Genomic DNA, 25,890 nt, shown 5'->3' on the forward strand with positions numbered 1-25,890 from the left:
GAACTTACGTCAACGTTTGGTGCGCATGCGTACTGTCGGGGGGGGAAATGTTTTCGGATTTAGCCGTCACAGCTGGCGAGGAGTAAACCGAGCGGCATGGAATGGATATTCCGTCTTTATAGTTAGCTTCGGAGTAATCTATACATATATATATATTAATATTAAACCGTCGAAGTGTTGAGTTAGTTACATGTGAACTGGGTGTTTGTGTTGTGGACGATGGGCTGGGGTGTGTGTAGCAGGGCCCTTGTGTGGTGCATTTCTACAGCGCTGTTCAGTAGCCTGCTATTAGTGGTAAGTAACCTGGTGTTAATGTGTTTAATTCTGTTTCCAGAGATACATACTAGTGTACTCAGGAGTATGCTAAATATTATGCTAGCAGCCCCTTTCTTAACACGTGTGTTAGTTTATTATAGGGGGGACAAAAAAGTTCTAGATGTAGCCGTGGTTTATAAGCTAAGTAGTTATTCTCGAGTTTTGTTTTTTTAGAATCGGAAAGAATATAAACTGTTTATTTTTATTCAAAGCTCTAAATCCTTTTAAAGAGTATAGGCTTCTTAACGATAACGAGGGAAGAGTTGGAAAGATTGCAATTGTGTGTTAAGGTTAGGAGCAGCTGCATGATTGCTAGCCTCCTAATATCAGTCTGATCACTGTGAATAGCTTTTCTTTTGATAGATAGATTGACAGACAGATTGTTTGTTTGTTTGTTTGTCCCAATGGGAAATGTACAACTTCCAGCAGTATCCACAAGCAAAGGTGATAAATAAAAGAAAATAGAGATATAACAAAAAAATAAAAAATACTAGAATTTAAGGGAACAAAGAATATAACACATAAGATCAAATAAAAATCTAACAAAAAAAAAATACTAAATACAAGAAACTGAAAGTTTTAAGAGATAACAAGTAATGTGATGCGCAAAAACTAGGATTTAAAGGCGCCAGGGATAATGAGGTAATGCGCAATATCCGGGTATGTGCAAAAAAACAAAAACAAAATGCGTATATATAAAAGGTTATATTGTGAAAAAGCTTCATATGAGATGTTGAGATGTTAGGAAGTCTCAGTAAGGTGTGTTGATGAAGGCAAATCTATCTATACGTTAGCTGGAGAACTTGTTTAACGGCTAACGCTCACAACAGCGCGCCTGGCTCACCTGATGTGTCACTGTTCAGGTACACTACAGGAAATATTCTGCTTAATGCGTGATGTTAGTAACTAATATAAATGTATTTCAGGCTGGACGATGAACATTTAAATGGCTATTGTATGTCACTGAATCATTTTCCAGTGATTGTCATGCCAATTAATCAGACCCTGACTAACTACCACTGCTTTGTCATTCAGAGATAATGAATTCATCACATCATTGATTAACATCCAAAAAAAAAAGTTATTACTGGGGAAAAATCTCACTCTTCTTGTATGCTATTCATGTTGTGTAGAGTAGTAATGCTAGTTTAAGGTGTCTGATATTCTTCAGAGATCATAGCCTTTACCTGTTCCCGATTCCAAAGGTCACATTTGTTCAGTAAGAATTGAGATTTGATGATAATAGTTCTCTAAGGCTTGCTGTCTGATGGGTTTAGCACAACATTTTCCATTTTCTGTTGATTTTTAGAGAACATCACTTACAATCAAATCCAATCACCGTAATATCTCTCTCTCTCTCTCTATCTCTCTCTCTCTCTCTCTCTCTCTCTCTCTCTCTCTCTCTCTCTCTCTCTCTCTCTCTCTCTCTCTCTCTCTCTCTCTCTCTCTTCTCCCAAACTCTCTAGAGGTATTTATTTATTTTTCTCTCATAGTTTTTGGGTCTACATATCCTCTTAGATGGAAATGGTCATTGCAAATCAATACCAGGGTCTTCTCATCTTTATCCTATGCTGAAACATGTCTTTGCTGATGGTAGGAGCCTCTTCCAAGATGACCTACACACACACACACACACACACACACACCCACCCCCACCCTTTCCTGCTTCCCCAAATCCAAAGGGCACGAGAGCTCACTAAACAGTTTGATGAGTTATGGGAATGATGTAAATCAAAATCAAAAGATTTCAACACACCAGGATTATTGGACTGATGTCTCAGTGTCTCATCGTCAAAGCATCCACTGAGTGAATTTTTCTTGGAATGCCTCACAGATGCACTGCAGCTCATGTGAAGCTGTTCAGGAACACCTTTCAAAGACACTTTGTATCTAGGTTGTGGTTGTTACTTGAGATGCCAGTGATACAAGTTTCCAGAAGAAATAAGTACAACGAAAAAAAAAATTCAGGAGTCACAGAGCAGGCAGTCAAGCGAGATGGTTGTCTTCCTGCTCTCAGCCACATTAGCCACTGACTTACACAAACCAAGAAAGAGTGCTGACCGGTTTGTTCCTTGATGTTCACTTGCTTTTAAATATAGAAGGTTGAAAAATAAAACTGAGACAGATATTGAGATCATAGTGCAAATAAAGATCTTTAGATTTGGCATCATTTCACTATGACAGCAGCAAATGAATAGTTTAGTGGTTGAAAAACCATTTTCATTTTGTAAAAAAATCCTTTCCTAGCTTGTAAGATGGCTCAGAGTATTAGAGTTAGTACACTGTCATGGTGGGATCACAGGCAGATGTTAGGTTTGTTCACAGACCAGAAGCTTTATGTGCCTAAACTATAGTCGCGTATATTAGTGGAGAAGATTTCATGTAGCCTGCATTTTACTAGTGGTGGAAAAACTGACCGTTCCAGGTTCCCCTGAATATGCAACATTTTGTTGTGTGGAACAGCTCAGCACATGGCTTTGCATAAGAAATGACTTGCTCATACCCGCGAGCACATGGCTGCTGTTCTGTAAACAGGCTTCAGAGGTCTCTGTGCCAGTCTTATCACAGGTTATCAAGTCTGTGTAGACTAAGTGTGCAGAGTCAGAGTCTGGTAGTAGTATAGGTATATAAATATTGTTCAAGGATATGAGACTGTTTAATTCTGCATATCCTGTGCTTTTGGTTTTATGTGCTCTTTTTCTCTCTCACTTTTTTCCTCTCATTTCTCCCTTCCATCTGTTCAATCTGATGGCCGTTGTAGTTCTAAGCCTCAGTGATTATCTCGAAGTGTGATAACAAAAACACAGTTTGCATCTTTGTCGAAATGTTGAAGTGTCTAAACAAACATTTACCACAACTACCAGAAGTATGCGTAGTTTATTGCGAATTATGAACAGTTACAGAGACCATAACTGATTTTAGAAATAAAATTTAATACCTGCTGGTTTGTAGGTTTAACCATGGCTTCACAGTTTAACATTTTTCACTTCCCATTTTTGGGCTGCTTGCGAAATGGCTTTGTAACGTGGTGTTGTGCTTGGATCACTGTGGATCAGTCAGGCTGAGAAAAAGAAAATACTAAGAGGGATCCATGCTTGGCTAAGTCTTAAATATCGGGACAGGGATTGCTAATTACAAGCTCCATAAAGTCTCCAGCACCTAAGCATTGTGCCAAATTAGTGGGTGTGTGTACCATATCAAGAGCCTGTTTCAGTATAGTATAAAAATTAGTCAGAAAGTGTTCCATGCTATCTAGCGTGTACAGCATTATGCAATGAAGTTACGCAAAGTCTACCCGAAAAAAAAAATAAAAACACTTGACAGTGTGGATATCATCAGAGTGAGGCCCTCAGGGTTGACACCAATATGAATTGTACAGAACTAAACACATACATTTGCAGTCTCCCGATGCCGATGTGAGACGTGGAACCCACAGCTGCTTCTCTGTCATTCAGAAAGTGAGACTTTGTATTTTTCACTAGGGAAGGAGTGAATAAATTATGATCTCTCTGCAAAGTGTCCTTGCGTCAGTGTGAGGCGAGTAGAGTGGCAGAGTTTGCAGGTGTGTGTAACACCAAATCCAGAGAAGTGGAACAAAGCATGTTTTCTTCTTTCACCAGCTACACAAATAGCCATACATGAATGAGCTGACTGTTTTCTACCCGTTTGTTTATTATATTTTTTATACCACAGTGTTTTTCAATTCTTGAATCTGATTGGTCAGAGGTCACAGGTTTGTTTTAACCCACTCTTCGTAGTACATTATGGATTCCAGAAGGAATTAAATGGGGGATGCTCCATATACCCTGATTTAAAAAATCATCATATTGCTGAAACCATGAGGTTTTCAGTGAGGAAATGTTTATTTAGCATTTTTAGAAGGAGTCTCCAGTGTCAATGCTTTATACAGTTATTCATGTCTTGGCAGCAGGACAAGCAGCATATTTGTCTTATTAACTTCAAGAGAGAAAAAATAGAGATTGTGCTGAAGGAATGACTGGAAGTAGTTTCTTTTGCAGATGTGCTGCAGAATTAAATAGAACTATAAACCAAGTATGATGTCATTCTTAATAAATAAGCGATAGTACTATGTATGAAGTAGGGACACTGAGCCAGAGAGACTGTTGTTTGCTCTTGTTCCAGGTTCAATGAGGAACTTGGTCCTTTGACTCATAAATAGTATTTTTTATTTTTTTTTTTACTGTTGATCATATACCAGACTTTTTGGCTTCTCTTAGGTGGTTTTCACACTGCATGGTGCTAGTATGCTATCTTCTAAGATAAATGTGTTATTTTTAGTTTGCATGATGGTTGGTTACTAGAGAAACTGCTACAATATTCAAGTGATGTGATGCAAGTGTATGAGGTCAGTCCCCCTGACCAGTCCCCAGATGTTTTTTTTTTTGGTGTGTTTTATGTTTCTTAAAGGCTAATTGAGGATGAGTCAGCTTCAGATTCTAGTTTATTTCCCTGTAAAAGAGAATTTTATCACAGCTGTAGTCTCCATACCTGCTGCTTTTCCATCACAAAACCTCTCCTCATCTTCTTCACATGTAAGTCCAAGGTCAGTCGCAGGTGGATATTAGGAAGTGGAGATTGGGGGACTGGGAACATTGTGCAGTTGTACCACTCCACCCTTCTGCTGATCCTCGGTGCCAAAAACAAGAATGAATCAGGCGTATCAGTTAACACAGGCATTTAATATGTGCCCAACTCCCTTTGTCTGGCCCAAACCTGGGCTGTTAAGGCTGCCTGATACACGTAATACAGGCTATATTTTTTTTTCCTCTTTCGTTCATTTCGTTATCCTTTCTGTTTTCCTTTCCTGTACTCGACTGATTAAAGACTGACGTTTTCATAGTTTTTCTCTTACATCTTTCTTCATCTAGTCAACTCTTTCTCTCGCATGCTTCTTGTATCTAACAGATGTACAGATATTCCAAATGTACTCCCTCATGTCTTTTCTTTTGCCCATGTCCAGTTTCCCCCATGAGGGACCACTTGGAAGGCTTGACATCCACATGGACCTAAAAGCTCCTCAGCCCACACAGCACATGGGCTACAAAAACTCCCAAACTGATTTCATCATCTCCTTCTCTTTCATTTTAGTACTTTAATCTGAACTATTGCTACATGGTTGTTAATAACTGCTACAATCCATCTTAAGTCACCACACTTTGGGCTTGGTGCAGGGTGAAAACTGTCAGTCTAGTCTAGTTTGTGCAACTAATTCCCAGTGCTGTTTTGGAGAGCTCTTCCATAGAGTGTTGAATGACCTGCTATGTCATCGAGTAGAGGCTTTCACATGCCAACTTGTGTTTTCTAATCTTAAAGAATAACATTCTAGCTGTAATATATCTCTGGATTGTACAGTGTTTAAGTTTGACTTATATTTATAGATTCAGTCTGTTCAGTCTCTGCTAGTCCCAGTATTGTGCATGGCTCCATCTGACCATTGTAATTCAAAATGCTTTTAGATTCATTTTTATGTAGCATTTTTAAATCAGGTTACTCCTGAAAGTAAAATATGGAGAAAACCGTTTTACAAATGGTAAGCTAAATACATGCTCAACTGAGTAGACTTTTTTTAAATGTCTGTTTCACTGCGGCACACCAACCTTAACCTCATTTGCTTCCTTTCTCAACGTGGCTGTTGAGAAAGAAAGTTGAAGGTAAAGCCTAAACCAAATTTCTTTGCCTGAATTAAACCAAAGCAACATCCGATGGATTTCCCCACATATGTTTAATTAATAAATCCATGTTTTTCTGTTCTCTGTTGTGCAGGGCCACTGCAGTCGCAGCAGCGTCTCCCTGCCCGAGAGTTTACTCTTTGTTTCCACTCTGGATGGAAACCTGCATGCCGTCTGCAAACGCTCAGGTTCTATTAAATGGACACTTAAGGAAGGTAAGCACACCCTGACCAATAAGAATGAAAGTCTTTTCCTGCCCCCTGCTTTAATAATGTACACAATCATTTGCATTACCCAGAACACATGTGTAGGCAGTTGGAGATGGAGGAGGGTAAACCAGAAAGCAGAAGTTTTGGGTGGAACCCTGAACCACTGATTGGTTATAGGAACAATGTATTCGGGTTGTTAGTTCATGTTTTGCCAACTAGTCAGCTTCCTAACTACTTAGATCAATTGTATAAATGACTAAACTGCGTAGAATGATTAGTCAAGATTAAGATTAGTTTTTGTCTTCCAGTGTTTGTTGAGACCCAAATGCAGTAACTTAACTATTAGAGATTGATTTTTGGCTTTGTTCGCCTCTCAGTAGTGCCAGCTTTGGCAAGCTTTCTGCAACACATTGAAAAAATATTTGTTCAAGAAATGTAAGGTGTACTCTGAATGCCGACTGTTCCAGGAATAATGGACAGCGGCATATTTCCAGCAAGTGGGTTTTCCCAGGAAAATGCCGTGTTTGAAGGCCCTATGAAGCCAGTCAAGCTAATTGAACTTCTCAAAAAGCATCAGCCTTTAAATGAAATTAATTATAGTAATTTGTTTGTACTGTTTTTTTTTCTCGTAAACATACGGCATTAGAAGAATATTACAAATCTGATTGGTCTAAGGTAGCCGTATGATTCTAATGCTCTCATTAATACCAATATGAAGAAACCTATAAAATGAATCATTTTGTTACATGTTACTAATGACACATGATTGGATTTATTGGAGTGGTCTGTTCATTGTGAGTCTGGATTGATTATTAGTAGTGCAATCAAACGACAGGTCCTCAGTGTTTGTTTTTTTTTAAATCAGTTTTGACATAAAACTCAATTTGAACATAGCTGCTATTTGTTCTTATGTATAAAACACTAGCACATATGTAAAGCACATAGCACAATGAGTCCAGAGTTTAAATGTATATCAGGAACTTTCAAGCAAAAGCATTAGCTTTTTAGAATCTTCTCCGTCCTACACATTTTAATCACTGCGGTTTTAATTTACCTACAGTTTTACTGTCTAAACCTTCTAACTTTCATCAATAACTCAGCTGTAATCTCCTGCTTCAAGATAGTGCTTTGAATCCTTGTCCTGATTGTTGTTGATTGACATGGAGGACCTATCTTTTTATTATGATAGCTACTAGGACGTTAAAGGAAAACGCCTTTGCTCCTCCATCTTAACCAGCAGGCAGCTGAGATGCTTTGGTTCCTGAAATACAGCTGCTTATCATTCATGTATTATGTATGTGTTTTTATCTGGGTTGAAAAGTCATGGGTGAGCACTTTCAGCTAAGAGCAGCAGTTTCTAGTGCATTTACTGCAGCAGTGAATTTTCCCAAGGCTCTTTGCTGCAGCACCGCCATCACGTTTGATCACGTTCTCCTCTCGCACATGTTCACTGGTAATTATTAACCCAGGCAGTTGGACACAAACAGCATGCTGCCATCAAGGTCAGGCAGTGCACATTCGTCATGCCCACTTCCTTTCACTCTGTAAACATTTTTACCATGCATTAAAAGTGTACCTATGGCCAAGAGACCCAGCTAGCATACGTTAATTCTTTTTCAGTTATATGGTGTGGCTCAGTTGTTGTTTTAGACACTTGCAGTGGATCAGAGCATCTTGGAAACCAGATGCACTAGCTGAGCAGGTTAAAGAGGCAGGAGCAGGTAGTAATAATAATACTGGAACCCCCAGACACGCAGGCCAGACGTGATAGCAGGGCCTTGTGTGTTTGCGTTATCACCAGTCAGTGTTTGTGCAGTAGTAGCAGTGTGTACACGTGTCATTAGCATGTGTACACTTCCTCACCCAGCTACTTATGCATATGATTTGATGTATGTGTGTATTTTATGTAGGTAATTCCTAGTCACATTTCTCTGTGCTTCTGGCAAAGAAGGACATCCTGATTCTGTTATTAGCATTCAGAAATTTAGCTATTTGTCTCTGACTCTCTTTCTGTCCTTCTCTTTAAAATTGGTCACTGTATGTTTGAAGAATAGCAAGGTTTGGAAAAAAGTAGGTGTTTCTCCCTCTCTGTCTGTCTGTTCGTCTCTGTCTGGGCAGGTAGAGTCAACTGGGTCTCTCTCTCTCTCTTTCCCTCTCTCTCTCTCTCTCTCTCTCTCTCTCTCTCTCTCATATCAATCTCTAGCCCACTCCATCTTTATGCTTGAGTGTAGATTCCTATAAAAGTGAATAATAAAGAGTGCAAATATTTATGGTTAGTTAAGCTCAGCAGGAATTCCAACCAGTTAAAGATCTAATTCTCCCAGATGTATTAGTCTAACTTCAGGATGAGAGCAAAGTGTCAGTGTAAGGAACTCAGCAGAGTACAGTGTTCAGTACCTGCTGATCTGGGCACTATTATGATTGTACAATTTACACATAACTGACAAATAGCTATGTCCTTTCCCCATGCAGATCCTGTTCTTCAGGTCCCAACCCATGTGGCTGAGTAAGTACTCATCTGCTCTGTTTGTATTTTCGTTCAAGTAAGAATACAGGAACTCTGCTAAAGGAAGTTGCTGAGTTAGCACGATTCTTCCTGGGTGCAATATCATGAACGATCATTTCCGCAGATTAAAAAAAAAATCTGCCTTTTTTTTTTTTTTGCAGACCTGCGTTTCTGCCTGACCCCAATGATGGAAGCCTGTACTCACTAGGAGGAAAAAACAACGAGGGACTGACGGTGAGCAAAGGAGAGAGAGCATTTACAGAAAAATAATGCTTCCTTTTTCTGAGGAAAGCTCACATCTATAGTCACAAAATGTTACTTTAAGTGTAGGGGCTTTCAGGGAGTTCTGGTTTGCTTATGTAGTTTCACAAGCTGAAATTAAACTGTGATTCTGTCATTGATTTTATGTGGAAGCCACAAGCAAGCCAGAAACCACGTCACTGGACAGAGTTTTGCATAAATGTTGGAGGGGGCTGTTTGTGTGACCTCATCAACAATATGGTTCCTTGTCATTACAGAAACTGCCCTTCACCATTCCTGAGCTGGTCCAGGCTTCCCCCTGTCGAAGTTCTGATGGAATCCTGTACATGGGTGAGATTAACACTTTTGGTTTCTAAATGCAATTGACTACACTGGTGTGTCAGATTTTGTGCCATTAACTAAAATTCCTACATTGACCTATGTTTTAATTAGAAAGAAAGGAAGTTAGATCACATTTGTTTAGCACAATCCTGTTACATATAGCCCAAGGCTATCAATATTTACCAGAAGAGATGTAAGGTGACATGCATAAATAATTGTTTTGTTTGTTTTTTTTTGCTTGTGACAGTGGGTTTTCCCCCAGCTATATAACAGTATTTGAGTTTATCCCTTTTTGACCACATACTGCTCCCTTGTCTTCTCACTCCTGTCCCCAACATTTGCTTCTCAACCCTTTTATCATTTGTTTTAACATATTCATCTGGCATACAGTGTCCCTCAATGGCTTCAGACATTTTCTACTGTTCTACACACAAACCATGGTTAGAATAAACAGCCATTAATCATATCTGAAAGGCGGGCTAGTTCTAAGCTGTCTTAACTGTTCTTAATCATAATCTCTTAGTTCAACGTAGGCTAGACAAATCACTTCCCACCCCTCATTGTGCTTGTCTATGAGAGAGATCCAATCCACAATACATAGTGGATGTCTTAGGGATATACCTCCTCATGTACCCTTAACCCCTCACAGGGGATGTAGGTATAGTTCTCAGCAGATTAAGCCACCACCCAACAAACACAGTGAATTCTCAAAGGGTTAATGATACAATCTGTTTTCTCCTCACTATCATTCTGATATATACGCATGGTTTGTCTGTATTGCTTCCTTCGTTTCTTTTCACAGCTTAGACAATTTTACTAAGTTGAAAGTTATTTTTAGAGTTAACACACTGGGATGTATTATTGTCCAGATGAGTTGGCGCTGTGGTGGAAAATGCATACAAATTATGTATTAAAATCACACACTCTTTAACAAAGGAAAATAAGGTCATATGTCCTGAGGTAATGCTGTATGACGTTTTTCTGCATTTAAATGTGAATTTTACACCAGTGAACTTTACCAAGAGAGTGGGCAAGCAGCTGTGAAAAGCAGTTAAAATAGAAAATTACTCTGAATAGAGAAGTAGTACGCATGTATTCGTACGCACGTCTGCCCGTGTTACTTGAGTTGACTGCTATTTTGCTACATATTGCTCTAAAATAAATCCCAAATGTTTTTGGAGAGTACTCTGTAGCTAATGCTGTGGCACAAGCTGAACATCATGTCCTCACATGTGCACGCTGCATGTTTTTGTTCTTCCAGGTAAGAAACAGGACGTGTGGTATGTGGTAGATCTGCTGACAGGAGAAAAGCAGCAAACTCTCACCTCCTCTTTTGCTGAGACATTGTGCGCCTCATCCTCTCTGCTTTACCTCGGTCGCACAGGTGAGATCAGGGTCAGATATCCTGTCATACAATTTTTACATTATTACAGCTTTACAGTAATGAGAATGTATATATACTGAAGCTACATGGAAGAAATCTTGATAGCCAACTATCATCTTTGGGTGCCACTGGTTAGGGGGATTATAAATCATGAATGAGTAAATGATCATAAATCATTACAGTTGAACAGTAAAGGCAGACAGTGCTGTGTTGAATAGATGTTTGGTATAAGTATATTTTCTTAATGCTTACAGCAGCAGTTGCTGCATACAATATCTAAGTGAGATTATCCACTCAAGCAAGTTAAGGTTTTGGTGGAGTTAAGATCTTTAGAGTTTGTGCACCTGTTGTATAAATGTAGTTACGAAAGGGATTATCAGGTTGTCCCAGTGCCAGACTGTAACATTAGACCTTAATAACCAGCACACAACAGAATGCTTTGCAGTACAGAGATGGTATATCCATTAATTTTGTCTTATTATTATACAGCACTGCATTGCTTAGCCAAAGCACTACTTATCTAAAATATCTGATCTTGATAAAGAATCTGTTTTTAATAAAGCCAGATTTTTTCTGATGAATCTGTGACTGAATGTATGCATTGACTGGATTGTTGGCTATATTTATTTTTTATTTTTTTTTAGAGTACACTATCACCATGTATGACACCAAGAGCCGAGAGCTGCGGTGGAATGCCACTTACTCAGATTATGCATCCACCCTTCCTGACGATGACACCAAATACAGTGAGCCACATACTTTTGCATTCTGTTAGCTGTTAGGTTGGCATGTATAATATGATATCGGGTTCTGGTTTGACATCTCCTGGTTTGATAACCCTGGTGGATAGGGAGGGGAATGGGGACACAGACGGCAGGGGGAAGGAGAGAGCCTACACAGCTGGTCCTCTTTTATTAATGGGTGCTTTTCAGAGCACACAAACACACATGATATAGAGTGAAACAAAATCAATCACAGAGTCCTGCTGTTCAATTTCAGCCTTAGTCTGGGCAGGTAGAGTCAGCTGGGTCTCTCTCTCTCTCTCTCTCTCTCTAGCATCTGGCAACCTACAGAGAAGGGAATAAAGCACAAAAATAGGCTGCCATAAACCTCACACAGGCGAGACACTCACTTACTCATTACCTGCTCTTTCTCTGCGACTCCTTTGCTGTTTCACAGTCAGCAAATGATCACCACCTGCTCCCACAGTGATGTACAATATGGCCAAAAAACCTAGCACAATATATTTTTCTACATTTTTTATAAACCAAATTCTTGTTCTGTTTAAAATGTTGAAAAATAAAATAGTATTAGAAATAAATAGAATATTAAAATATTATTATTCAGATTATTTATAATTCAAAAATGATTGATTCATGAATTATTATATATTATATATAAAAAAGTTTTTAAATTATTATATATAAAAAGGTTTTCAAGCCTGCACATATAATAAATGTTTTAATTGTTCTACTGAGCAGGTGAATGCTTCTGTATGCTGCCCAGATTTAGATGTGCCTAGCATTAACTAGTTAACCGATGCATTAATAAAGAGACTAGGAGAAGTTTATGTACATCAAAATCCACCTCATCTTTTTACAAACAACCTTGGCTAGTATTTTGGCAATGAGCTGTGGTTTTCTCTCTGTCTTTCTAGTATCTTTATGTAATCACCCATCTTTTCATGCTAATTAATCTGCGTAGTTCTGTGGAAATGTATGGGTGTTACCACAGACCTGCATTTCCTACCTAATCAGTCAGTGAAAATATGAACCTTTTCTTAAGTTGATTGACTGTTTCATGTTAATAAATTCATTGTAATCGCTGTATATTCCCTGACAGAATGATGCAATGTGATATTGATACTGTACAGTATGTGCTTGTTTTTTTTTTTTTAAAAAATATGTTTAATTCTATTTTCACTTTATTATTGCATAATGTTATATAAATGTATTTCTGAAGAATTGGAAAACTTTGTAATCTTATTGTAGCATAATAAAATAACATACTGTAAGTAATCCATTTCTAAAATATTTTCTACAGAGATGGCTCACTTTGTTTCGAATGGAGATGGCCTGGTGGTGACTGTAGACACCGAGTCTGGCGCAGTGCAGTGGGTGCAGAACTACGACTCCCCCGTGGTGGCTATGTACATGTGGCAGCGTGAGGGCCTGCGCAAGGTACCACACACCAACGTAGCCGTGGAGACACTGCGCTACCTCACCTTCACCTCAGGCCAGATGGGACGTATCACACAGTGGAAGTATCCTTTCCCTCGAGAGAGGAAGCTTGAGGACAAACTCATGTAAGCTTCTTTTTGGAATCTTTCCTGGTTCCTAATTGATTTGAGTGGAAAACGCACACATTTTCCTTGGAAAGGCTTAATCATTTAGTACTGTTCAGTGGTGACCTATTTTTCTTTGTGGTATTGGGTATAGGAATGTATAAAGTGTTTTGCATTTCAGTAGTAACGACCAAATCACTACAGGACTCTGCAGTTACGGAAACATAATAAATGATGAGTTGATGTTCTGCATTAACACCACCAAGCTGATTATTTTACAAGAACATCATTTTTTTTTATTCCTCTTATACCAAGGCAGTTTGCCAGCAGTTATGTTTTTAATTAATTGATAAACAACAGCTCATATCTTTGATCATATTTAACATAATCCACAGTTCATGTACAGGATCATTCCCACAGGTAGTTCCTAGTATCGCATATAACAGCTATAAACAGTCTTTCCCTTACTAGAGTCTGTTTATTACATATCAAGAAAACAGAAAACCTGCAAGGACTCCTTATAGTCTCCCTAGAGAAAACTTTATATCATCTGTGATTAATGTTTTCAGTGGGTTTAATGCTTTATTTTGTTATGTTCTTATCAATTTATTATTAGTCTTATATTAATCTATTATTAGGAGTGTCAGCTGAACAAGTCTCTGTGAATAAACTGTTGCTACAGAATTATGAAGATATGCATTAATATACACTACCGCTCAAAGTTTTGGGATCACTTGCATATTTCAGCTACGGAGGAAGACTCCATCAGTTAATCCATCTTGTAGGAGATGTTCCAGGAAGCATGGGGTGAAATCTCATCAGCTTATCTTGAAAAATTGACAGCTAGAATGCCCAGGCTGTAATTGCTGCAAAAAGTGTTTTTTTTTTTTTTGATGATGGCAAAGTTTGAAGAAAACATTCATCATTTCTAACTCTGACATGTCAGTATGTCCTGTTCTTTTGCTATATTTTCTATTCAGACTAATTTTGTGTGTGTTTCCTTGGAAACAATACAATTTTTGAGTGATCCCAAACTTTTGAGCGGTAGTGTATTTCTGATTTGATGATCAGATTGAACTGGCATAAGATAATCTAAATGCCTGTGGCTGTGAAATGTCCTTGGAAGTCTTTAGTAATGTGGGAAATGTTGAAATATTGAAGCTGATTGGATGTGTGGTCTAGTCTTCAAGACATTTCGACACTTTGCATTGAATGGATGATGCGCGTGCCACAAGTCCCATCTTGAATCTTTTAATAGCCGTTAGAGTACATAAATTGTTGCTCAATATTAGGTGGTTAATGTTCGTATGTGGCAACATCCGCATTACACATGCATCCCAGCAAAGTTTTACATACTGATTTTCATTGAGTGTGCTTATAGCATGCTTATATGAATAAACAAGTCTCTGAGTTCATTGCTCATAGTTTGAAAAGAATCCTGGAATCTAAATGGGATTTTTATTTATTTATTTGTTTGTTTTAACAGGTCCACACTCTATGTGGGAAGGTACTCAACAAGCCTCTACGCATCGCCCTCTCTGGTGCATGATGGAGTTACTGTAGTGGTGAGTAAAACGTATCAGGATTTAGGGAAGTGTTTGGTTGGCTGGTGGTCGAGCTGAGCACTGTGACTCAGTGGAGCAGTGAAATTCTGTTCTAAACATTCAACAGCAAATGAAGGGAGTGAACATTTCTTATTGTTCACTTGTGCCTGCTTATCTCACATAGTCAGAGTGACTGTGTCCTCACTGCTCTGGGTCAGTAGTTTGGCTCCAGAGTACATGGACTTGCGATGAGGCAGATAGAAGTCTGTGTTTAGATTGCAGCCCATGAAAAACAATCACTGAATTTTCTAATTCCAGTACAGCTGAAGAGTAGTGTTCTTGACTGAATGCAGTGAGATGCCTGACTAACTACCAGCTGGGTTTTATTTATTGTATTTTTGCACTTGTTAAACTGTTGGTTAGAATCACATTGGCTATTAGGATCTCTGTGTGTAAACACCTCCATACTTCTTTTTTTAGTCCAACAAGGAACAGCCCAATACTGCTGTTTCTTACATTCCCATTACCTAATCATGATCTTGCTCACATTAAGACACAAGTAATGTCGTTAGTCCAGCAGGTTAATGTACAATAAAGAGTTTAAATCCTGTAGAAAAGGTTGTACTGTTTTTTGTTTTTTCTGTCTTTTTCAATCAAATGTGTTTTTATGAAGTGACGTGCCGCAGCATGCTTCATACCACAGTTCAGATAGCCAATAAAATTGTTTGCCAACTAATTTTCTTATACATTTTTTGATTATTTTGATTACTGTCACATTGTTTTCTTAGAGAGGAAATTGACTAGTTGCTATACTGATCATGATGCTTTCTGCACTGAGAACATCCTTCATTTTGCCTAGTGAAGAATTGCAGCATTGCCTTGTTGCTACTTTAGTAAAAAAAAAACAAAAAAAAAAAAACTAAGGTTCAGGTAGTTATCTTTCTCAGCACTTAAGAAGTAAAGGGATATAGCATACTATGTACAAACACCTTTGCTGATAATAACAATAACATTCCCATCAGCATCATATTTGTGTGTGTTCCTCAGCCACGTGGTAGCACTTTTCCAATGTTGGAGGGTCCCAGTAGCCAGGAGGGCAATATGGAGGAGGACCAAGAGTGTGTCATCACTCCCAGCACCAGTGTTAAATTCAATGCTGCCCTGAAGGAGCGGAACCGTGTCAACTACATGAGGGACTACCTCCTACTTATAGGTATCTTCTATACTTATTGTTGTGGTTTATCAGTATTATCATATATCATATGGCAAAACATTTAGAAAGCAAGACGCCATCTTGTTCAGTGATCGAAAATCCTATTAGCTGGCTAACTCGCTACATGTTCACTAGACAAGATTTTATGGAGGTCCATGTTCTTCCTCACTTTATAGCTTGAATGCACCAAGATCAATAAAGATATAATTCAAAGATCTTAAATCACAGTTTTTCTGCTCATTCCTCTGTGAGTAGTCAAGTTAATATTATGTGAATGCAGTCTTATGCCATGTTCACACATACAGCAACTCGCAGCATTAAAGCATACATTTTCGACTTCCGGTGACATGAGGTACAGCGGCCATCGGTGACTAGATGTGTGCGTGTTTAGCAACAACAAAGTTGAGTGGAGTGAAGACAGGAGGGTGCTTGTGATCTGTGGCAAAGAGCACACACTGCTTCTCCTTCATCTCTCATGATATGATGCATATACACACTGGTGAAATTTGTGTACAGAAGACAACAGGTTTGTGAATGCTAGTTAAACCACCTGCTGATAAATGTTACTATGGCAGACAGTAGTGCGAATGCCTACTGGGGGCTTCATTGTACAGCATCTGGTGACTTGCAGCGATAAAATCACTGTATGTGTGAATGTAGCATTATCATTTAATTGGTCTCTGATCGTTTACCCCGGGAGGCACATTTGCAGAGAACAGTGTAGCCATACTGCCCTCTGGTGGACATAAATGAGGGTTATCTGTGCTTGCTCGTTTTTTTTCTTGATTGTTTTGTTATAACGTAAGATATGTGCCTATAATGATTGCATATGAACAGCACTGAAAATGTTAGCTATGTATGTTTTATTCAAATTTCTAGTCAAATTTGGATTTGAGTTCCCTGTTTTGCTTTGCTTTTTTTTAACAAATATGTTTTCTGTTTTGTAGGTCATCATGAGACTCCACCTGAGGCTCATAAGAAGATTCTGGAAAGATTTCCGGACAGTTTTCCTCGTCAGCACAGCAATGTTATCCCTCCTGCTACAGAGCAAACTATTGAGGAGGTGAGGCCGTGAGGTTGTTCATTCAATGAGCTTTTTTCAAAAAAAAAAAAACAAAAAAAAACAAACCCTGCATGCAGTAGCAAAATCATTAGAATTGTACTTCTCATGGTAATGTGCATAAAAATAGTTGGCAGTAAAGTTGTCAGGCATTTCCGTGTGCACTCACTGATTCATGGTTTCTCATTTTTCTTTTCCCTGAAACAGAAGGTGAATGAAAGCGGGATGGAGGATAGCAGCCCCTTGCCCCCTCCTATCCGTTCTCTTCAGGAGAAACATCCACGTCCATCTCGCTCTGAAGCACCTGTGGACTCTATGCTCAAAGACATGGCCACCATTATCTTCAGCACTTTCCTCCTGGCGGGCTGGGTAGCCTTTATCATCACTTACCCCAAGGTAAAAAAAAAAAAAAATTGTAAAATGTGGTACATTCATAGTGGAAATTGCACAGTATAAAGTGTCTGATTAAACATTCACATAATTTGCAGACTCATGTAGTCCAAACCCAGAAAACATTCACCACAATATCTAATATTTATTCATTAGTGTAGTTGTGTGTCATGTGGACAGTAAACATGCATAAACTGTTTATACACTATATTGCCAAAAGTATTCGCTCACCCATCCAAATAATCAGAATCAGGTGTTCCAATCACTTCCATGGCCACAGGTGTATAAAATCAAGCACCTAGGCATGCAGACTGTTTTTACAAACATTTGTGAAAGAATGGGTCGCTCTCAGGAGCTCAGTGAATTCCAGCGTGGAACTGTGATAGGATGCCACCTGTGCAACAAATCCAGTCGTGAAATTTCCTCGCTCCTAAATATTCCACAGTCAACTGTCAGCTGTATTATAAGAACGTGGAAGTGTTTGGGAACGACAACAACTCAGCCACGAAGTGGTAGGCCACGTAAACTGACGGAGCGGGGTCAGCGGATGCTGAGGCGCATAGTGCGAAGAGGTCGCCAACTTTCTGCAGAGTCAATCGCTACAGACCTCCAAACTTCATGTGGCCTTCAGATTAGCTCAAGAACAGTGCGCAGAGAGCTTCATGGAATGGGTTTCCATGGCCAAGCAGCTGCATCCAAGCCATACATCACCAAGTGCAATGCAAAGCGTTGGATGCAGTGGTGTAAAGCACGCCGCCACTGGACTCTAGAGCAGTGGAGACGCGTTCTCTGGAGTGACGAATCGTGCTTCTCTGGCAATCTGATGGACGAGTCTGGGTTTGGCGGTTGCCAGGAGAACGGTACTTGTCTGACTGCATTGTGCCAAGTGTAAAGTTTGGTGGAGGGGGGATTATGGTGTGGGGTTGTTTTTCAGGAGCTGGGCTTGGCCCCTTAGTTCCAGTGAAAGGAACTCTGAATGCTTCAGCATACCAAGACATTTTGGACAATTCCATGCTCCCAACTTTGTGGGAACAGTTTGGAGCTGGCCCCTTCCTCTTCCAACATGACTGTGCACCAGTGCACAAAGCAAGGTCCATAAAGACATGGATGACAGAGTCTGGTGTGGATGAACTTGACTGGCCTGCACAGAGTCCTGACCTCAACCCGATAGAACACCTTTGGGATGAATTAGAGCGGAGACTGAGAGCCAGGCCTTCTCGTCCAACATCAGTGTGTGACCTCACAAATGCGCTTCTTGAAGAATGGTCAAAAATTCCCATAAACTCACTCCTAAACCTTGTGGACAGCCTTCCCAGAAGAGTTGAAGCTGTTATAGCTGCAAAGGGTGGACCGACGTCATATTGAACCCTATGGATTAGGAATGGGATGTCACTTAAGTTCATATGCGAGTCAAGGCAGGTGAGCGAATACTTTTGGCAATATAGTGTATGTAGTATCATAACACAAGAAAGGTGTCTTCATCTGTACCTCATTTTGTCTGGATTTGAAGGCAACATTCCAGGTATGCTAAGATATAGTTTAATATATAGTTTAATCTGCCAGATATAGTTTGAAGAACCTATGTAGCTGTATGTGAGTTGGCCCCTACAACCGGAAGATTTTACTATTCATGAAAAGAGCCAAAAAAATTATTTAAAAAAATGTTTCGACCAAAATTGAGCTATGATAGAATTTGACTTTTCCACTTTAAGAAAATGTTTCTATTTTCCAACCTTGCCTTGGCTGGGTAAATGCAATCAGTGTGCTTGAACATGTCTACAAACCTTTACCGAATGGATGTGAAAATGAAATGATCACATGTCCTGTCGGTATGCAGAGCATGCAGAAGCAACAGCAGCTGCAGCATCAACAGTTCCAGAAGCAAATGGAGGAGAAGTTGGAGCTCCTACAGAAACAGCAGCTGCTCTTCCAGCCACCGAGCGACCTGCTGCCTGACGGTGACTTCCTGGAGGTGGCACGTGGTCGTGCTGAGAGCTCCGGCCAAAGCAGCGCTAATGCCACACCACGTGCTTCCAATCATTCCAACCTGTCTCACTCTGAACCAGGAGGTTCTGCAGCTGAGCATGACGATGGAGGTGAGCTTGACTCTGCGTGTGTCTGCAGTGATCAGTTTTATCCAAACACTTGAATCATCTTAAGAGCTTTGGTGTGTCTGTATATCTGTTAAAGCACTGAGGTTCATAAAGTCTTAGATTTTTGTGATTTATCTGATTTTCTAACTGGAAGTTTGTTTCCTCTCTCCAGAGGATGAGTCCAACATTGTTCGTGTTGGAAACATCACCTTTAATCCCAGGAATGTTCTGGGACATGGTGCTGAGGGCACCATTGTATACAGGTAATCATTTCTGATTCTGATGTTTTCAGAAGTGTTCACACTCTGTAGTCTTGTGTTTGATACGTAAAGGTAAACACATCTGCCTTTTTTTTTTCCTCTCCTCTCCAGGGGTCATTTTGATAACCGGCAGGTGGCGGTGAAGAGAATTCTCCCAGAATGCTTTAGCTTTGCTGACCGGGAGGTGCAGCTGCTGCGTGAGTCAGACGAGCACCCCAATGTCATCCGCTACTTCTGCACCGAGCGTGACCGCCAGTTCCAGTACATTGCTATCGAGCTGTGTAGCGCTACTTTACAGGAGGTATAGCACACATTGCACTACTTTATTTAAAAACACTTAAAAATATATAACTGAAATCTTAAAGAATGTTTAGGGATAAGTCATAAGACACCAAGCTTCTGAACAAATTCTATTTTATGAGTTGAGTGGAGATCGAATAGAGTCTCTGCAAATGTACTGTACAATGTGTTTGTGTGTAGAAATATGTATGTGTAGCACATATAATGCAGCAGAGGACAGGCAGTGTTGTGCAGTCGTTTGCTATCTATGTAAATTAGGAATATTATGTAGACTAGAAGAGATCTTCCCTGGTCACCATATTGTAATAATGAGATGTATTAAGATGTATCCTACCTCCGGCTACATGATCTGATGTGTTAAAATTAACTCTCTAGTTTAACTTGTGGTTTAGTTCAAAGTTAGGAAATTTGTCAGGTGTTTGTATTAAATAAAACGCTCTCTTTTTCTTGGCAGTATGTAGAGCAGAAAGATTTTAATCGCCATGGGCTGGAACCAGTGACCTTGCTGCAGCAAACCATGTCTGGCCTGGCACACCTGCATTCGCTCAATATAGGTATTTATAAATATAAATGTCCAGTTGCTCAAATGTGCCATGGAATTTTGTGTAGGATAAAATGATATGCACCATTGCTTTTATGACATGCACGTTATTCAATTCAGTTTTAAGTCCAAAAACATTGTATTTTAGAATAAAGTTAAACCTGATACACAACTGAACTAGTGAACATTCAGAAATTAAAAGAATGATTGTATCTTGTTTCGCTATAGTTTATTTTTATTTTTGTAGTTGATTTGAATGCAGTTTACTTTCAGATCAACCTTTGAAGAAGTCAGAAGTGCCTTATGGGTGACTTGGAATTTCTTGTTTCTGCAGGCGTGTCTAGGTTTTACTTCCTCGTGCTTCATTTTTTGTTTATCTGCAGTTCATAGAGATCTGAAGCCACACAACATCCTGGTATCTATGCCGAATGCTCATGGGCGAGTCCGGGCCATGATCTCAGACTTTGGCCTGTGTAAGAAGCTGGCTGCGGGCAGACACAGTTTCAGCAGGAGGTCTGGTGTACCTGGCACCGAGGGGTGGATAGCCCCTGAAGTGCTTAGTGAAGATGCCAAGCACAACCCAGTGAGTGCTAGCAAACACATTTGTGTCAGTATTTAAATTCTTGCCAGACTAATTCTTTCAGATAGCTCACTTAGTTTTTAAACAATGTTGGGCCAGCTGTATTTAAAACACAATCCACTCACAAATACCAGAAATCAGAAAAGCCACATAGTTGTGCTTCTTCTGATTATCACTGATTATCATTATTTTGCAAACAGTTCAGTTTGCAGCTACATGACATGATTTTATTTAAAACATATAGTTTATAGTTATAAAAATATATAGTTCACAAAAGTGGAAGTAGTTAACACATCTTTATGGACTTAAATTGATTTAGACACAGGTCTAGCATGCCTTCATGAATCCTGGAATGTCTGAGTACAATGAAAAAGGGATGCTATATGTGTAAATTTTATTCGATGCTAGATGTACAAAGTGGTTTCTGGTGTGGTGTCAGCATAAATAATATACACAATTGTCAAAGAATTGTGATCAGCCATAACATTATGAGCAGTGAGAGGTGACGTGAATAACACTGATTATCTCCTCGTCATGGCACCTGTTACTTGGAATATATTAGAGGCAGCAAGTGAACATTTTGTCCTTAAAGTTGATGTGTTAGAAGCAGGAAAAATGGGCAAGTGTAAGGATTTGAGTGAGTTTGACAAGGACTAAATTGTGATGGCTAGATGACTGGATCAGAGCATCTCCAAAACTGCAGCTCTTGTGGGGTGTTCCCGGTCTGCAGTGGTCAGTATCTATCAAAAGTGTTCCAAGGAAGGAACAGTGGTGAAACAGACAGGGTCATGGGCGGCCAAGGCTCATTGATGCACGTGGGGAGTGAAGGCTGGCCCGTGTGATCCGATCCAACAGACGAGCTACTGTTGCTCAAACTGCTGAAGAAGTTAATTCTGGTTCTGATAGAAAGGTGTCAGAATACACAGTGCATGATGGGTCAGGGCTGTTTTGGCAGCAAAAGGGGGACCAACACAATATTAGACAGGTGGTCATAATGTTATGCCTGATCACTGTATAACCCGTTTAATTTTTTTTTTTTTTCCAGACATGAAATGTTGTTGTATATTTTATATTTGAATTAAGTGTTTGGTCTAGTTATACCACATGTACCACAAATTTCACCTACTATTACAATCTCAATACAACATACATTTTATCCTGTTATCAGTTGTTTGCAGACCAGCCTCTTTTCAAGGCAAAAAAAATCCACATCATTTTCAGTTCAAGTTGTCGTAGCTGGCACTAAGTTTTTTCTTCCTACTGTAAGAAAGTGTTAACACTGGACAGTCCTTTCAGAAATGCCAGCTAAACTTGAAGGTCACTACTAAAGAATTAATATAGTGTATTAATATATTCCTTTGTAGCCAGAACTACAGTGAAGGCTGCTCTTGCAGAAAATTGATCAACACTTTCTGACCAATCAGAATTAAGCATTCAGGAGCACTGAGGTATTTAAGTCATGTAACGTCATGACCGACTTCAGTCATCTGTGGCTTTTCTCAATTTCAGACATGCACAGTGGACATCTTTTCTGCCGGCTGTGTGTTTTACTACGTGGTGTCACAGGGCTGTCATCCCTTTGGAAAGTCCCTGCAGCGACAAGCTAACATTCTCCTGGGAGTCTATTCACTGGACCACTTGCAGCCAGACAGGCATGGTATGGCTCTCCTTCCCTGTGCATATCCATTATCTTTGTACATCAAAATAAACAAGAAGCAATAATGATAGATAAATCAGGATAAGCTCTGTTCTCCTCTTGTACTCCTAACAAAGCAAATCGTTATATGATTACATTAAGAGACAAATTTGGTCTTTGCAGAAGACATTGTGGCCATGAACCTGATCGAGCAGATGCTGAGCGTGGAGCCTGAGAAGAGGCCGTCAGCAGAACGTGTGCTCAAGCATCCCTTTTTCTGGAGCCTTGAAAAACAGCTGCAGTTCTTCCAGGTACCGAACAGCATTCTCTTTAGAAATATGGAATGTGCTGAATGATTTATCATCTAATATGATTATATTTTATATAAGATTTCTTCTTGTAAAATGTTACTAGATCTTTTTTTCTGTTTATCAAACATTTTCCACACTGCTTGTTTCTCTAGGAATATATCAGATTGCCAATTTGCATATTGAAGAACCTGACACTGTTCTTCTGCAGAATTTGCCTTACTTTTATATCATTTTTTAATTTATATAAATGTAAATTTTTTTCAACAAGATTGATACAGAATTTGTAAGATTACTGATAATCACAGAATCACATTTACACAGAAGACCTGATGCCAGAAGTTCTGATGCCTGATGCTATTTCACAGATCTTAATAGAAAGTAAAACCAATCCATGACATGAGGTCACCTCTTTCTCCTAGGACGTGAGTGACCGGATAGAGAAGGAGCCACTAGATGGACCAATCGTGAGACAGCTGGAAAGAGGAGGACGGGCCGTGGTGAAAGGAGACTGGAGGGAACATATCACAGTGCCTTTACAAACAGGTGCGGGTTTGAGAGATTTTATTACCTGGTTATTCATGATACTCTATTCTTCTTATCCCTGTGCACTGTCTTTAATAGACATGTCTCTGCTGTGAAAATATTTTAGCATAAACTTATCCTAGCATTCTTTTGACAGATCTCCGCAAATTCCGCTCCTACAAAGGCGGCTCTGTCCGAGATCTTCTGCGTGCCATGAGAAACAAGGCAAGTCTGCTTGTCTTTTTCTTTTTGAGGACATTGTTTACTTTATCGCATTTTATGAACTCTGTGTACAATTTCATTATTTCTAACTGTAACTTTTATCAAGTTAGCTTAAATCATCAGTTACATTCTTCTTAAGCAAAATTTGCTAACACCGTCTGAAAACGCTCTTTTCCCACAGAAGCACCATTACCGTGAGTTACCTGAGGAGGTTCGGGAAACACTGGGCTCCGTTCCAGACGACTTTATCACCTACTTCACGTCCCGCTTTCCCCAGCTTCTGCTCCACACGCACATGGCAATGCGGTTGTGTGCCCACGAGCGCCCATTTCTGCCCTACTACCACAGCTCAGAGCTACCTTCACGGACCATTAACACACAGCCTGAGCCCAAACCCCCAGAGCAAAGTCAAGCGGACTTGTCTTCATTCACACATTCAGAACAACTGCCATTAGACACAAATTTGTCCCCACCATTAGATTCCCCAGTGCTGCCTGAACACACTGAACATGTGCAGCAGGAGCAAAATGCCTTCTCCATGCCATCCATAAAAGAAGATACTGCACCATAGAAGAAAGGGGTCAGTTCTGAATGGACACATCTCTCTGAATTTGTACAGTCCAGGCCTGCAGTGCCTGAGCTGTGTTACTTACGTGAGGTGTCATGCCATCTCAAAGTGCCTTATCTATTTAAGACAAAATGGCTCTTTTCGGAGCTGCCTAGTTCCAGGTGAAGCTTGGCTAGTCTGGATTCGATGCTGTTATTTGGACCACGGTATTATAATAAGGAGCTGAAGTTTTTTTATTATTATTATTATTATTATAACTCTTTTGTAAAGGCAGAAAACTGTGATGCTCGCACACGCATGAGTTGAGGATTATTTCTAATGAACTCTTAAAGTCAAGAGCTATTCTACTGTGCGATGTCAGTGATACTCAGTCAGAGACCTTGCTGTTAAATATATATTTTTGTACATATCTTGATTGGTGATCATCAGTCAGCGTGGCCAGTGTGCCTTTTAATTCTCGCTGTTCTCTGTGTCTTGGCTGTGTGAAGTCAGGGGAGATAACTGTTCCTGCCTGTTTCTATGTTGCTGCTGACCTCAGTTGTATCCAAAGGGAACTGGAATATTCATCTTCTGATATGCATTTCCGTTTTATAATCATAGCTTATCAGTTGTCATTGCAAATTTTGTTGTACAGTTTGTCATCACATTACATAATTGATATAAAATCAAATGTATTTTTAAAATTTTATCTATGGCTGTTAAAACATTTTTAGACAGAAATTTTAATAGGTGAAATTTTCAAAAACAAACTCCTTCTCTCCCCTGCCATTGAATGTATGCACACTTGGGCCACTTTCATGCACAGACTAAATGAAAGCAGGTCCAGCATTAATTGTAGACCATATTCCCCAATTTTAATGCATTAAATGGGAACAGTAGCCACACATTTAACTTTATATGTACAAATTTATTTGTGAATTTCCATGGGGGGGCATATTAATTTATTTAATTTTTTTGAAAAAGTTGAAAAAATTCCAAGAATATGATTTAAATCTTTTTTTATTGTTAAAAGCTGCTATTGTACAATGCTAAACTTCTAAATAAAGCATTACAACCTAATGTCTGGAACTGAGACAACCAGTGTGCTCTGTTTATATAGTCATTGGAAAAAGAAAGTACACCATTTAATTCTATATTTTTTATTGTTCAGGGCCTTAACCACAACTGTCCTCAACAACTTTGATAAGCAAACCAAAAACAGGTGACAACACACACACACACACACACAAACCCAACAGATTTCAATATATAATCATTTTTCTCAAAAAGTAAACCAACATTCAGAAACATGGTGAGGAAATAATGTCACCCTTCCTACTTCCTCAATTATTAAGTGAGTAATTAGCTTAAAAAGCAGAACTTTGGGGATTTTGGTGTTCTCGAGCACTCTGATATGTTTTTACAACATGCTAAAAAGAGAGGACCTCAGAGAAGCAACTGTTTCATCAATTGGTGAGGGGTTATAAGGCTTTCTCCAAACAATATGATGATCTTTCTATACTGAGAATTACAAATGGGGAGTCTTCAAGACCGTTCCAAATCTTCCCAGGAGTTGACATTTTAAATACTTCAGGCATTTAATGCTCAGAGATATACAGAAAAACCCAAGACCTACATCAAGTGTAATAGAGATCTCTGTAAACGTTGATGTTCATGATCAGATAAAGACTAAACAAATTA

At 39.3% G+C, this 25,890-nt stretch overlaps 1 protein-coding gene across 1 annotated transcript; it reads left to right on the top strand.

Moving 5' to 3' along the window:
- The first annotated feature begins 58 nt into the window (after positions 1–58).
- Positions 59–25,004, top strand: LOC131344014 (serine/threonine-protein kinase/endoribonuclease IRE1-like). The gene is made up of 22 exons (XM_058375940.1): positions 59–294; positions 6,100–6,220; positions 8,687–8,720; positions 8,882–8,954; positions 9,239–9,311; positions 10,564–10,686; positions 11,331–11,432; positions 12,730–12,991; positions 14,457–14,535; positions 15,562–15,727; positions 16,675–16,790; positions 16,995–17,183; positions 19,015–19,273; positions 19,443–19,533; positions 19,642–19,831; positions 20,285–20,384; positions 20,755–20,954; positions 22,461–22,608; positions 22,771–22,898; positions 23,318–23,441; positions 23,578–23,645; positions 23,824–25,004. Exons 1-22 carry the CDS (start codon positions 220–222, stop codon positions 24,211–24,213), a joined length of 3,111 nt encoding a protein of 1,036 aa, XP_058231923.1. The 5' UTR covers positions 59–219; the 3' UTR covers positions 24,214–25,004.
- Positions 25,005–25,890: the final 886 nt, after the last annotated feature.

The sequence above is a fragment of the Hemibagrus wyckioides genome, linkage group LG02 (assembly GCF_019097595.1).
Source record: "Hemibagrus wyckioides isolate EC202008001 linkage group LG02, SWU_Hwy_1.0, whole genome shotgun sequence".
NCBI classification, from domain to species: Eukaryota; Metazoa; Chordata; class Actinopteri; order Siluriformes; family Bagridae; genus Hemibagrus; species Hemibagrus wyckioides.

Bases quoted from the DNA above. Each gene is read 5' to 3' on its own strand.
- LOC131344014 (XM_058375940.1), top strand. From the start codon at position 220: ATGGGCTGGGGTGTGTGTAGCAGGGCCCTTGTGTGGTGCATTTCTACA. The intron at 20,955-22,460 runs GTGAGTGCTAGC...TCTCAATTTCAG, and splicing joins AAGATGCCAAGCACAACCCA to ACATGCACAGTGGACATCTT. The intron at 23,442-23,577 runs GTGCGGGTTTGA...TTCTTTTGACAG, and splicing joins CACAGTGCCTTTACAAACAG to ATCTCCGCAAATTCCGCTCC.